This window comes from Martes martes (assembly GCF_963455335.1).
Source record: "Martes martes genome assembly, chromosome: 2".
Classification (NCBI taxonomy): domain Eukaryota; kingdom Metazoa; phylum Chordata; class Mammalia; order Carnivora; family Mustelidae; genus Martes; species Martes martes.
Genome location: NC_137889.1, coordinates 182,792,277 through 182,805,446, shown reverse-complemented (window position 1 = coordinate 182,805,446; position 13,170 = coordinate 182,792,277). Strand labels below are relative to the sequence as shown.

At 35.3% G+C, this 13,170-nt stretch overlaps 1 protein-coding gene across 1 annotated transcript in view; it reads left to right on the top strand.

Moving 5' to 3' along the window:
* Positions 1 to 13,170, top strand: part of CLOCK (clock circadian regulator) — a 131,832-nt gene that overhangs the window by 64,892 nt on the left and 53,770 nt on the right. The window contains exons 6-7 of the mRNA XM_080796704.1: positions 3,103 to 3,251; positions 6,342 to 6,433. Of these exons, the coding sequence (XP_080652830.1) occupies positions 3,103 to 3,251; positions 6,342 to 6,433 (241 nt within the window). The remainder of the gene's footprint in view (positions 1 to 3,102; positions 3,252 to 6,341; positions 6,434 to 13,170) is intronic.

Sequence of the window (13,170 nt, the reverse complement as noted above, 5' to 3'; positions counted from 1 at the left end):
TATAGCAAAGCTTGTAGTCCCTCAGAGTGAGTAGTAAACACTTTCTGGGTTTTTTCCCTAGCTATGTTGAACTGTGTGGGTGCTTAGACAAGGGTAGATGTTGTTTTATACATACAGATAAAAGATAAACATGTAATAAGTAACAGTTCTTACATGTCTGTATTTAGCCAAAAAAAAGGGAGTGGCGATACTGGGATATGAAAAATACAAACTTTAATGAATGGTTAAAATACATCTAAGAAGAAGATTTTGAGGAAAACTATACAATGTTTCAAGGAAATAAAAGGACCTGGCTTTGAAACTAAAAATATGTAGGACAACCCCTTATCCCTTAACCTTAGTCTGATGAAGGAAAGTTCTTCAGTCTTGCTTGAATGAAGAGGTAGAACTGTAAGTAATTGACTGGGACATTCTTAAAGGCCAAGCTTATTGATGGGTAAGGTAAGCTAAGGGTATTCTTTTTTTTTTTTTTTTAAGATTTTATTTATTTATTTGACAGACAGAGATCACAGGCAGGCAGAGAGAGAGGAGGAAGCAGGCTGCCCACTGAGCAGAGAGCCCGATGTGGGGCTCGATCTCAGGACCCTGGGATCATGACCTGAGCCGAAGGCAGAGGCTTTAACCAACTAAGCCACCCAGGCGCCCCGGGTATTCTATTTTTGAAGATTTCTGAAAGTTTGATAATGTTTTTAGGGAACCAGAAATACTGTGGCTCTGAAAGATATAGGAGAAAGAAAAAGAATCTCACTATACTGTCACAATTAAGGAGTACCACACTGAACTGTGACTAAAACAATGATGAGTTCAAGTACCTTACTGTTGAACCAAGAACAAAGGGAGTTTTATAGCCACCCTCAAAATGAACCATCTGTGGCCTGTTCTCAGTGAAGTTATCATAAGGGCTGAGAAATTCCATCCTCCATGTAGTATGAAGTAAAGTTTGCTTTAGTGGTTGTCATCCAGTGATAGAGTTGACAGAATGTGATTTCTGTATGTTTTCTTCCCTGGAATAAAAATGGCTGATTTGAATTGCTACTTCATGGTAGCTGTATGGTACTGGGCACGTTCTCCTTTGTGCCTGAGTTGCCACCTGTAAAATGAAAAGTGGTAAGAAAATCTACCTTATAGGAGTAAATGAGATTTCTTAAGTGCTTGTAGTAGTGCCTGGCACATCAGTGTGCAATGAATATTCGCTTTTATTTTTATTCCAATTCATGTGTTCAGATACGTCATACATGCTAATTCTCAAATGCTTATTTCTTACTGTTTTCTGAAGGGATATAACTGGATTTGTATATCTAAGCCTCTTGTGCATATCTTTTAAAATATGCAAGAGGCAATTTCATCATATTTAAATTCTCTCCACACCGTCTGTACACCAAAACCAGTATCACATGTTATTATTTCATATTAATAAACAGCGTTATCAGTAACTTGGGAATCCTTGTAGGTTTCCCTTTTGCTTCCCACTGCAAACCAGGTTTGATTTACCTAGAATGGATAGTTCTGCCTCTTAACCCTCAAACCCACACTATTGTTAACACTGCCACTGCCGTGGTTTATAGGCTAGGGTGTTGCACTTGCCTCCTACATGGTCATCTGGTGTCCAGGCTTGTTTGCCATACAGTAAGTTTTCAAGAGTATTTGTTAAATGACTTTGTTTCACCAAGCATTTGATCCTTTCCTCACTCTGATGCCAGAATGGTCTTATTAACGAGCTGTTCTGTTCCCATCATTTCTTTGCTTTAAAACCTCTCAGTGCCTTCCCATTACTTTCAGGATTAAATTAAAATCCTTTTATGTAACATAAAAACTTCATGATTTTTTCCAGCATTTATGTCTCCCACCCACCCCCCAGCTCTAGCATACTGGGGCACAGAAAGCCTGTTCATTAGCCGTGTTAGCCATATCAGACTACTAGTGTTAGGTTTTTGTTCCTGTACGAGCTTCCTGTACCTGCAGTGCCTTGCGTACACTCCACTACCATCCTTTTCTCACTCAGCCTTCGTGATTCACTTCAGTAGATGAGGATGCCATCTCTGGTTCCTCTGAATTTCCATTGGAATTTGATAAATTTTTTGAAAGAGCTTGTCTTTTCTCAGTATCCTTAGCCTTTATTAACATAGTCTCTGTTATTATAGCAAGCACTCACTGCTTGAAGGAGGAGTCATTTCCCAGTAATAATATAGAATATATGCTTCTTTGTTACTGAGCAAAAAATAAATAAAATTGTCCTCTGATCTTTTGGGAAATGAGTATAAACAAGTTTTGCTTAAACAAAAACTGAATTAGAAATTCTAACTTCACGAAGTATACAGTTAGAGGTTAGAGGTATTGTAGAATGATTAGTTGCTATATAAATAATTGTATTTGCTTATCTAAAGGTCTTGGTGCCACTTGGTATATGTTTACTGGTTAGCTACTTCACATACAACAGTACTAATTATTCATTTGGTGTGCATATTTTGAGTGCTTACTATTTGTTAGTTGTTACCCTTAAGTGCTGAGGTGAAAAAATTGGGGCTCTGTTATCAAGGTGTACACAGCCTAATGGAGAGAGAGATGCAGACGAATGGTTCTAGCTGGGTGCTGGAGTCTGGCCATACAGGAATAAAGAGGAAGACTGTATGGATAAGCTTGAGGGTAGATTTTCATTTTTAGATTTGTTTGTAATTTAAAACTTACAGGAAATGGTTAACTTTCTCCTATCTAGTAATTTTGAATAATTTGTATTTACACATTATATGCACTTCCACAAATATATCTCAGTAATACTCATAATAGCCAAATAAGTAAAATACAAATTCTTGGTAAATATTAGATTAAATACAACCTGTGATTTGAATGAGGTTTGTCTTATTGGCCTTTTCCTAAGAACATGTTCGCAGGTGCTTAATATGTAAGTTCTTCAGTGATAAACTGAGAAGAAAATTATTGCCCCAGTTAACTGTACATTGTTGATAACCTGTGGATAAATATTTATTACACCTATATTGATGGAAGTGCATGTGTGTGTAGTTGTATCCAAAGTGAGCATTGTATTAAACTATGTGTGTAATCAAATGGATTGTTTGAAAGCTGCCTAATTTTTTTTTCCATCAGAGTATCTAGAAACAAATCTGAAAAGAAACGTAGAGATCAATTTAATGTTCTCATTAAAGAACTGGGATCCATGCTTCCTGGTAATGCTAGGAAGATGGACAAATCTACTGTTCTGCAGAAGAGCATTGATTTTTTACGAAAACATAAAGGTAAAATTTTAACTTTATAAGACAGATTTTTTTTAATAACAGAGTCTCCTTTAAAGCATAATGTGATGGAATCTTGACAGTGATTCTTAAAATTGGATGCTTCCTCGCCTTTTTTGAGAGAAAGTGATCAGTTGCCTTTTTGAAAGTTTCCTGGTATGTCCTTTATTTCATTCAACAATCATTTATTTAGTGCCTACTGTATCCTAGGCTCTTGGGGTACAGAGTAGCAGTCCTGGCCCTCAGTTAACTCAAGCCAAGGAAGACAGATACGGAAACAGCTAATTTACGTTGCAGATACTTAAAATATGAGTAGTGTTTGTAAACATAAACTTACCATGAGAACACAGAGGGAAAAAAATGTGTCAAGAAAGCCTTAAAAATAGTTGATTTTGCAGCTAGTCTTCCTTTTAGATTAAGGAGAACAGCATTTCACCTGGAGGAAATAGGAAATAGTGTGTGCAAACGCAGAGAAGCAGGAAGAGTTCAGTGTAATTGGAGCATAGTTGAGTTAAAAATCATGGGTATATTTCAAAGAGAGGCAAGAACCACATCATGAGGGCCTTGTATGGTTTTTAAAAGATGATTTTTGTGTATGTCTAGGAAATAAATACTGTTCATTAAATAAAGTGATTATTAATTGTAGAAAATAATTTTGACTGAGTTATGAAAAAGTTAAAGAATATTGAATGTTTTGGTAACAGAGATAATAGATGAAAAACTTGTAAAAGGACATGTCCTTTTCCAAATGGCAGATGAAACTGTAAAATTTTTCAGAAGGAGAATTTGTAACCAGTACTTTCAGTCACTCCTCCAGAGCTCACTCAGTCATGCATTATCAGGCTGGTTTATGCTTCACCACTCTTCGAAATTATTTTTGTTAATTTCACAATTGCCAGCAGCCCCACCTGTTCTACTGCCAGTCAAACAATAGCAGTAGCTTTTTCTTATATCGAATGCACTGGAAATTTTTTTAAAAAAGATTTATTATTAGAGAGAGAGAGAGAGAGAGAGTGTATGAGTGAGGGGAGATACAGAGGGAGGAAGAGAGAATCCCAAGCAGGCTCCATGCTTAGTGTGGGCCCAGATTTGGGACTCTGTCCTAGGATCCTGAGATCATGGCCTGAGCCAAAATCAAGAGTCCAGTGCTTAACCCACTGAGCCACCCAGGTGCCCCTGCGCTGGAAATTTTAACCCATCTACCACTGGCTTCTTTTTCTCCCTTGGCCTGTGTGATACTGCACTTCTTCATTCACCTCTCCTTCCTAACTGAAACTCTTTCTTTTTTCCCCCCAGATGTCTTCTCTTTTGTGCTCTTGTTTTATACTCTTTCCCTTGGTTATCGCATTCCATAGCTTCAACTATTGCCTCTCTGTTAAACTACCATATCTGTATTTTTAGATGCAAACTTTTCAGTCTTTTGTTTCCATATAACTTCCAGATCTTTCTTTTGCATGTGCTCAAACTGTGCATCTGAAACTGAATTCATTTTCATTTTGTCAAGTTACCTCTTTCTCTCAACTTTCCTTTTTACATTTTTACAACACTACCCTTTCAGGCCCTAGGACTCAAGCCTGAAAAGACAGATTTTTTTCACCTTCCTTAGTACTATGTCACAGTTGCCAAATTCTGTTGATTCTTCCATAAATGTGTCAAAATTGCTTGTCTTCATTATTGTCACCATTATCATTACATTTTACCTCTGCAAATCGTATTCTCACTAACCATAGTGTCCTTTGTTAGCACACCTAGTCCTCTCAGACACTGCAGTTCAATAAATGATTGCTGAATGAAATGAAATCATATGAATGCATTTGCCCCTGATAATAGAGGCTTAATTCTGGCATTAAGTAGGTCAGGTTTTTTTTTTTTTTTTTTTCCCAAAATTGGATATATAATTCTCACAAAAGCAAAGTTTACCTTAAATTGAAAGGGAGTTCTTAAATACTTTTATTAGTACTCTAAGCCTGTGTTTAACTAAACTTGATGGGTTTGCTTGTGGATTTAAATTCTTTTTCTGGATGTATATAATTGGTGTGAATTTGAAAAGCATGACTATATTCTACAGAATTAGTAGCTAGACTTCTTAGTTACTTATAATACTGTAATACAGGCATTTTCAATATGCCAAGTGTTGGGTGACAATTTAGTATCCTACGTTTATATACTGCTAATAGAAAATCAAAACCACTTGATCCCTACTTTTCACTGCAAAGTAGGATATATTTTATAGAGTAAAATCTATGATACAGATTTTTATTTTGCTAAGTTGTTGAATATGTCTGCATTTAAAATTGGAAAAATATTTATTAACTAAATAGTTCAGGTTTCGTCATTTATAAATAGCTTTCTCGTAACTAAATCCATTAGAAAAATGTTGCAAAATAAACTAATAATTTTGTTAAAACGTGTGCCCCAAGCCAGGGATTTCCAGATTTCTGACCAGTTCCCTACCACTAAGAAAACATTCAAGAGGACACTAAGCAAAATCACTCTGGGATTATTACTTTAAAGTTTCTCCACAAATTTTAGTCTCCTTGATTAGTTCGAAATAGAGCACCTCAGGTTGGGAGGAATCTTTCTGCCTGGTAATAGGCAAGCCTAAAGTCATCTTAGTTGAAAGCAGACTGATTGACTGACCTCCTTGGCTCCTTTCCTCCAGGTTGATGTCTGATTGCTCTAGCTAGGTTCCACTATTTGAATGTCAAGAGAAAGATGAGAAGAAAGAATTTCTTCCCAGTGCTTGTTACTAGTATGCCTATTTTGATTCTTATTTGGTCATTATGTCAACCAGGAAGCATTCTCAGGCCTTCAGCAATACAGCAATACCAAAGCTCCCCAAAGAAAAACCAAAGACTGGTATTTCCAAAAGACCAAATCCAAGGAGATAACTTGCCACGTTAGTCCATGTATTTCATCATACCCAAACCTGGGCCTCCTGATACCTACCTAAAACCAATAAATGTTATTGCTTGTGGTTCTCATCTTAAATAGAGAGGGAGGACAGAACGCAACTTGTTGGACTTTTGTATCACCCCTTACCCCTACCCTGTGTTTGGAGTATGCCACTAATGTGTCAAATAATCTTTACAGAAATCACTGCACAGTCAGATGCCAGTGAAATTCGACAGGACTGGAAACCTACATTCCTTAGTAATGAAGAATTTACACAATTAATGTTAGAGGTATGTCTAGATTTAATTTTTGAAAAGTTTGTTTTCCTCAAAAAAGAAATCATTGAGGTGATGAATATTAGTATGGTTTTAACAATATTAATTTAATATTGGAAAGTCTTAATTCCCTGTAAATCAATAAACTATATCTTCAATTAAAATTAATATATGTATAAGTAAATAGTACTGTGTGGCAAGATAATGTTAAATTTTTATATTTTTTTATATTAAATGATTTTTGTGAGGTTTAGTAAAAGTCAGAAACCTATAGCTATCAAGTTCTCTACCTGAGGCCACTAACAACATTCAAGTGAAGAATAATGTATTTTATTCATCACATATTAAATATTATTTATGCCCAGGTGCCCCTGGCTGGCTCGGTAAAACCTGAGACTCCTGATCTCTGGGACATGAGTTCAAGCCCCATATTGGGTATAGAGATTACTTAAAAAATAAAATCTTTAAATATTATTATGAAATGTATACTGCTGGACCAAGGATCATTTTTAACAAATTGAAATTCACCTAAATACAATATGGAATGATAATAAATGAAGTATTTTGGAAATATTAAAACATTGAATATACATCGAAAGACAACCTTTCTTAATTCAAGTAGAAACTTTTAAAAGGAAATAATTAAGTGTTCTGTAACAGAATTATTTTTGAAAACAATTCAGAACATGCTTGCTTATAATTGAAAAAACTTAATACCTGATACAGTCAATTGTAAAATCCACAAACATTTTGAGTCACTCATATCTATCAATTTTACTTTTCTACTTTTTAATCATTTCCTGTGTAGAATAATATAGGTATCATCTTTGTATACAAAGTACACAGCTCATTATCAAATTTCCATGAAAACTTAGATAGAAAACAGAGGTGGTATACTTTGGCAGTAACAGTTAAGGACAAGAAATAAACTCTTAATAAAGTAGACATAGAGCTGAAGAAAACAGTCGAGATAGAGATTTTAGAGATAATCTAACAGAGATAATTTACATCTCTTAAACCCTGTTTGTTTGGATATATTATTTTAGACCATAAGCATTTATCTGTGTCATGTATATGTGTGTAATGACCATATTGCAAGTGTCTTTGTATATCAACTAAAGTCTAAAGCAACATAAGACACTTTGGAAATTAATGAGTTATTTTTCTGTTGATACTTTAGATAGAACAGTTAATTGCTGGATTGCTTAGGTACATATTCAGTAGAAATGTTATATGAAAATTTGTTGGACTGTAAATATATATATATTTATTGCTGTGCTTTAAATCTGAACAATAATTGAACATATTTCACATATTAACTCAATGAATGCTCACAGTAATCTTATGAAGTAGAGTCTGTTAGTATCCCTTTCTTACTTGCCTCAGATGAGGAAATCGAGGAACAAAGGGATTATGTTACCCAAAACAGAGGAAGTAGCTCAGCTAGGATTCACTGCAACTTCTGAGCTCCATGGCCTGAGCCTCTGTGCACACTGCCCCTCATGAAACTTCTTTTCAGTGAAAGCTAGCCAAAGAACTTGTAGCTCAAAAACCAGCAACTGGGTCTTTAAATTAGCGGACACTTTAGTTACAAACCACATAATAGTCTGTAATTTTAAGGGTCTTTTTCCTCTAAAAGGTAAGTGTTCTTCTGTAACAAAATTGTTTTATTACTTCTAAAGTTTATAGGAGTGGTCTATAATAGCCTTCTTTTTTTTTTTTTAATATCATTATTATTATTATTATTTAATTTTTTATTTATTTTAAGAGTAACAGTATTCATTGTTTTTTCACCACACCCAGTGCTCCATGCAATCCGTGCCCTCCCTAATACCCACCACCTGGTTCCCCCAATCTCCCACCCTCCGCCCCTTCAAAACCCTCAGGTTGTTTTTCAGAGTCCATAGTCTCTCATGGTTCACCTCCCCTTCCAATTTCCCTCAACTCCCTTCTCCTCTCCATCTACCCTTGTCCTCTAGATTATTTGTTATGCTCCACAAATAAGTGAAACCATATGATACTTGACTCTCTCTGCTTGACTTATTTCACTCAGCATAATCTCTTCCAGTCAACAAAAGTTGGGTATTCGTCCTTTCTGATGGAGGCATAATACTCCATAGTGTATATAATAGCCTTCTGATCATCTACTCATCACTAAACTCATTGAAGTTGTCCAGAATTATCTTGTTAGATATAAGTAGTGTGTTTATGAAAGTGTACACACATCCTAATGTCTAAACAGAGAAAGGAAATAACTCACTTAATCACTCCTTAATTTTTGTTTTATGATTATAACCTCAATGCAGTGGCTTAATAAGCTCTTCTATATTAATCACAAACTACCCACTCTGCTTTATTGGTATGAAACATTTCTTATAAATTCACAAATTTGTATAATATCTTCACTTATTCCTTAATATCTTAATGAAGGTAAATTCCCTAATAGGCTATACAGAGAAGCATTGTCTCCAAATTGTCTTTACACTGGTCAGATTTTTTTATTACTATTTGTTAAGACACAGTAGTACATAACAGAGGTAACTACAAAAAATAAATAAATTTGGAAATTAGAACACTGTAACATGCAACAGAGAAAATTGGAACATATTAAAAAATTTAGCAAATATGAATTGTCTTCTTATCCTTGCAACTTTTAAGATTACTAAAAAGTGTTACATTTATTTATTTATTAATAAGGACATTTTTGCTTTTTAATGAATATTAACAGCTACTATATATTCTATATATTAACTACATATACGGTATATCTACTACTATATGTTAGCTACTATATATTATATAATATATGTTCTAACATTAATATGCCAAGATATGTACAAGATACAAGGAGGACATGTATGAATGTGTATATAAATTACAACCTTGGTCCACCTAACCTAGTTATGTTACTGTTGGCCACTTGTGTTGATTAGATCACAGACAGGCAGTCCTGATACCATTTTTAGCAGAATTTTAAATATAGGCTCTATCTTTAGAATATTAGAGCTGCTAGTAGAAGGTATTAAATCATTCAGCTCATTTTATGGATGAGGCTCAGAAAAGTTGCAACTTGTCCAAGGTCAGGTACCTAATTAATTTAAGAACTGGGAAACTTATAACTTATGTGTTGGCTCTTTCTCACCTTTCCTTGTCACCTGTCTCCCTTTTATCTTTATTGCCTGAGAAGTATGCCTTCTTTTTTTTTTTTTTTTTAAAGATTTTGTTTATTTATTTGACAGACAGAGATCACAAGTAGGCAGAGGGGCAGGCAGAGAGAGAGGAGGAAGCAGGCTTACTGCCAAGCAGACAGCCCAATGTGGGGCTCGATCCCAGGACCCTGGGATCATGACCTAAGTGGAAGGCAGAGGCTTTAAAGCACTGAGCCACCCAGGCGACCCCAGGAGTATGCCTTCTTATCCTTGGGAGGGAGAGGGGTAGCTTGAGAGTTGTCAGCGAAATCAGGAGGATTTAGGCTGATCAGATCTTTCTACAAGGTTATATCTATGTGAAGTAATCTCCTAGTATGTACCTCATTCCCCTTGGCAGCTGGCCACTCTCTCCAGTAATTTATAAGGGAAGGGCTAGTGCCCTGTCATCCTTATCTTAGATACAGATCTATAAGGAGGTACTGTCCCTTTCTCTAGACTTCCATTTTAAGTTTTTATTTTAATTCCAGTTAGTTAACATATAGTGTTACATTAGTTTCAAGTGTATAATATAGTGATTAAGCAATTCTGTACATCACCCATTGCTCATCAGAAGTGTACCCCTCAGTCCCCATCACCTGTTTAACCCCTTTCCCTACCCACTTCCCCTCTGGTAACCATCAGTTTGTTCTCTAGAGATAAGAGTCTGTTTCTTAGTCTGTCTCTCTCTCTTTTTTCTTTTGCTCATTTGTTTTGTTTCTTAAGTTCCACATATCAGTGAAATCTTAGGACTGACTTAGTTCACTTAGCATTATACTCTATGGCTCCATCCATGTTGTTGCAAATGGCAGGGTTTCATTCTTTTTATGGCTGAATAATACTTCATTGTATATTTGTGTGTGTGTGGATGTGTGTTTGTACATACATGAATACATACCACATCTTCCTTATCGGTTCATCTGTTGAATGGACGCTTGGGCTGTTTCCATATCTTTGCTGTTATAAATAATCCCGCTGTAAACATCAGGGTGCATGTATCCCTTTGAATTAGTGTTGTATTCTGTGGGTAGATACCTAGTAGTGTGATTGCTTGATCATGGGGTAGTTCTATTTTTAACTTTCTAAGGAACTTCCATACTGTCTTCCACAGTGGCTACACCAGTTTGTATTCCCACCAGCAATGCAAGAATGTTCCATTTTCTCCACATCCTTACCAACACCAGTTGTTTCTTGTGTTGTTGATTTAGCCATTCTAACAGGTATAAGGTGATATCCCATTGTAGTATTGATTTGCATTTCCCTGATGATAAGTGATGATGAGCATCTTTTCATGTGTCTTTTGGCCATCTGTATGTTTTTGGAGAAATGTCAGTTCATGTCTTCTGCCCATTTTTTTAAATTGGTTATTTGGTTTTGGGGTCTTGAATTTTGTAAGTTCTTTATGTATTTCGAATGCTAACCCTTTATCAGATAATGTCATTTGTAAGTATCTTGTCCCGTTCCATAGTTTGCCTTTTAGTTTTGTTGATTATTTCCTTTGCAAAAGCTTTTTATTTTGATGTAGTCACTATAGTTTATTTTTGCTTTTGTTTCTCTTGCCTTAGCAGACCTATCTAGAAGAAGTTTGCCATGGCTCATATCAGAGAAGTTACTACCTATTCTCTCTTTTAGGATTTTCAAGTCTCATATTTAGGTCTTTAATCCATTTCAAATTTATTTTCGGGTATGGTGTAAGAAAGTGGTCTGGTTTCATTCTTTTGCATGTTGTCCAGTTTTTCCAGCAGTGTTTGCTGAAGAGACTGTTTCCCATTGGATATTCTTTCCTGCTTTGTTGAATATTGACCATATAATTGTGGGTTTATTTCAGGGTTTTCTATTCTGTTCGTTGATCTGTATGTCTGTTTTTGTGCCAGTACCCTACTGTTCTGATTCCTACAGGTTTATAATATAACTTTAAGTCCAGAATTGTGAGGTGTCCAGCTTTGCTTTTCTTTTTCAAGATTGCTTTGGTTATTTGGGGTCTTTTGTGGTTCCATACAAATTTTAGGATCATTTCTTCTAGTTCCATAAAAGATGCTGTTGGTATTTTGATAGGGATTGCATTAAATGTATAGATTGCTTTGGGTAGTGTAGACATTTTAACAATATTTGCTTTCCCAGTCCATGATCATGGAATGTCTTTTCCATTTCTTTGTGTCACCTTCCATTTCTTTTGTAAGTGTTTTACAGTTTTCAGAGCGTAAGTCTTTGATCTCTTTGGTTAGGTTTATTCCTAGGTATCTCATTAATTTGGTGCAGTTGTAAATGGGATTGTTTTATTAACTTCTCTTTGTGCTGCTTTATTATTGGTATCTAGAAGTGCAGCAGATTTCTATAGATTGATTACTGAATTAGTGTATCAGTTCTAGTGATTTAGTGTATCAGTTTGTTGGTGGAATCTTTTGGGTTTTCTATATACAGGATCATGTCATCTGCAAATAGTGAAAGTTTTCCTCCTTTCTTACAGATTTGAATGCCTTATATTGCTTTCTGTTGTCTGATTGCTGTAGCTAGTAAGTCCAGTACTGTGTTGAATAAAAGTGGTGAGAGTGGATAGCATTGTGTTCCTCCTGACCATAGCAGAAAAGCTATTTTTCCCCATTAAGGGTGTTAGTCGTTTGAGTTTTCTATATACAGTATCCTATCAACTGCAAATAATGAAAGTTTTGCTTCTTCCTTACCAAATTGGATGCCTTTTATTTCTTTTCCTTTGTTGATTGTTGTGGCCAGGACTTCCAGTGCTGTGTTGAATAAAAGTACTGAGATTGGACATGATTGTGTTGTTCTTGACTTAAGGGAAAAGCTCTCAGTATTTCACCACTGAGTATGATGTTAGCTGTGTGTTTTCATCTTTGGCTTTTATTATGTTAAGGTATGTTCCCTCTAAACCCACTTTATTGAAATCTTTAATCATGAATGGATGTTGCACTTTGTCAGATGCTTTTTCTGCATCTATTGAGATGTTCTTATGGTTTGTATCCTTTCTGTTATTGACTTGATGTATCACATTAATTCGTTTGTGAATATTGAACCACTGTATTCCAGAAATAAATCCCACTTGATTGTGATGAATGCTTTTTAAAATGTATTGTTGGATTTGGTTTGTTGATATTTTGTTAAGGATTTTGCACTTACGTTCATCAGGGATGAACTACAGGGATTGCCCTGTAGTTCTCTCTCTCTTTCTCTCTCTCTCTTTTTTTTCTTATAGTTTTTTAGTGGTTTTCATATCAGGGTAAATGGTGGCTTCACAAAATGAATTTGGAAGCTTTCCTTCCCCTCGGTTTTTTGGAATAGTTTGAGAAGCTTAGGTATTATCTTTGAATATTTAGTAGAGTTTGCCTGTGAAGCCATCTGGTCCTAGGTTTTTGTTTGTTGGGAGTTTTTTGATTACTGATTCCATTTCTTTCTGGTAGTTGGTCTGTTCAAATTTTTATTTTCCTGTTCAGTTTTGGTAGGTTATTTGTTTCCAGGAATTTATCCATTTCTTCTATGTTGTCCAGTTTGTTGGCATGTAGTTTTTTATAATGTTTCAATTATATTTCTGTACAAATTCACAACCCCAAG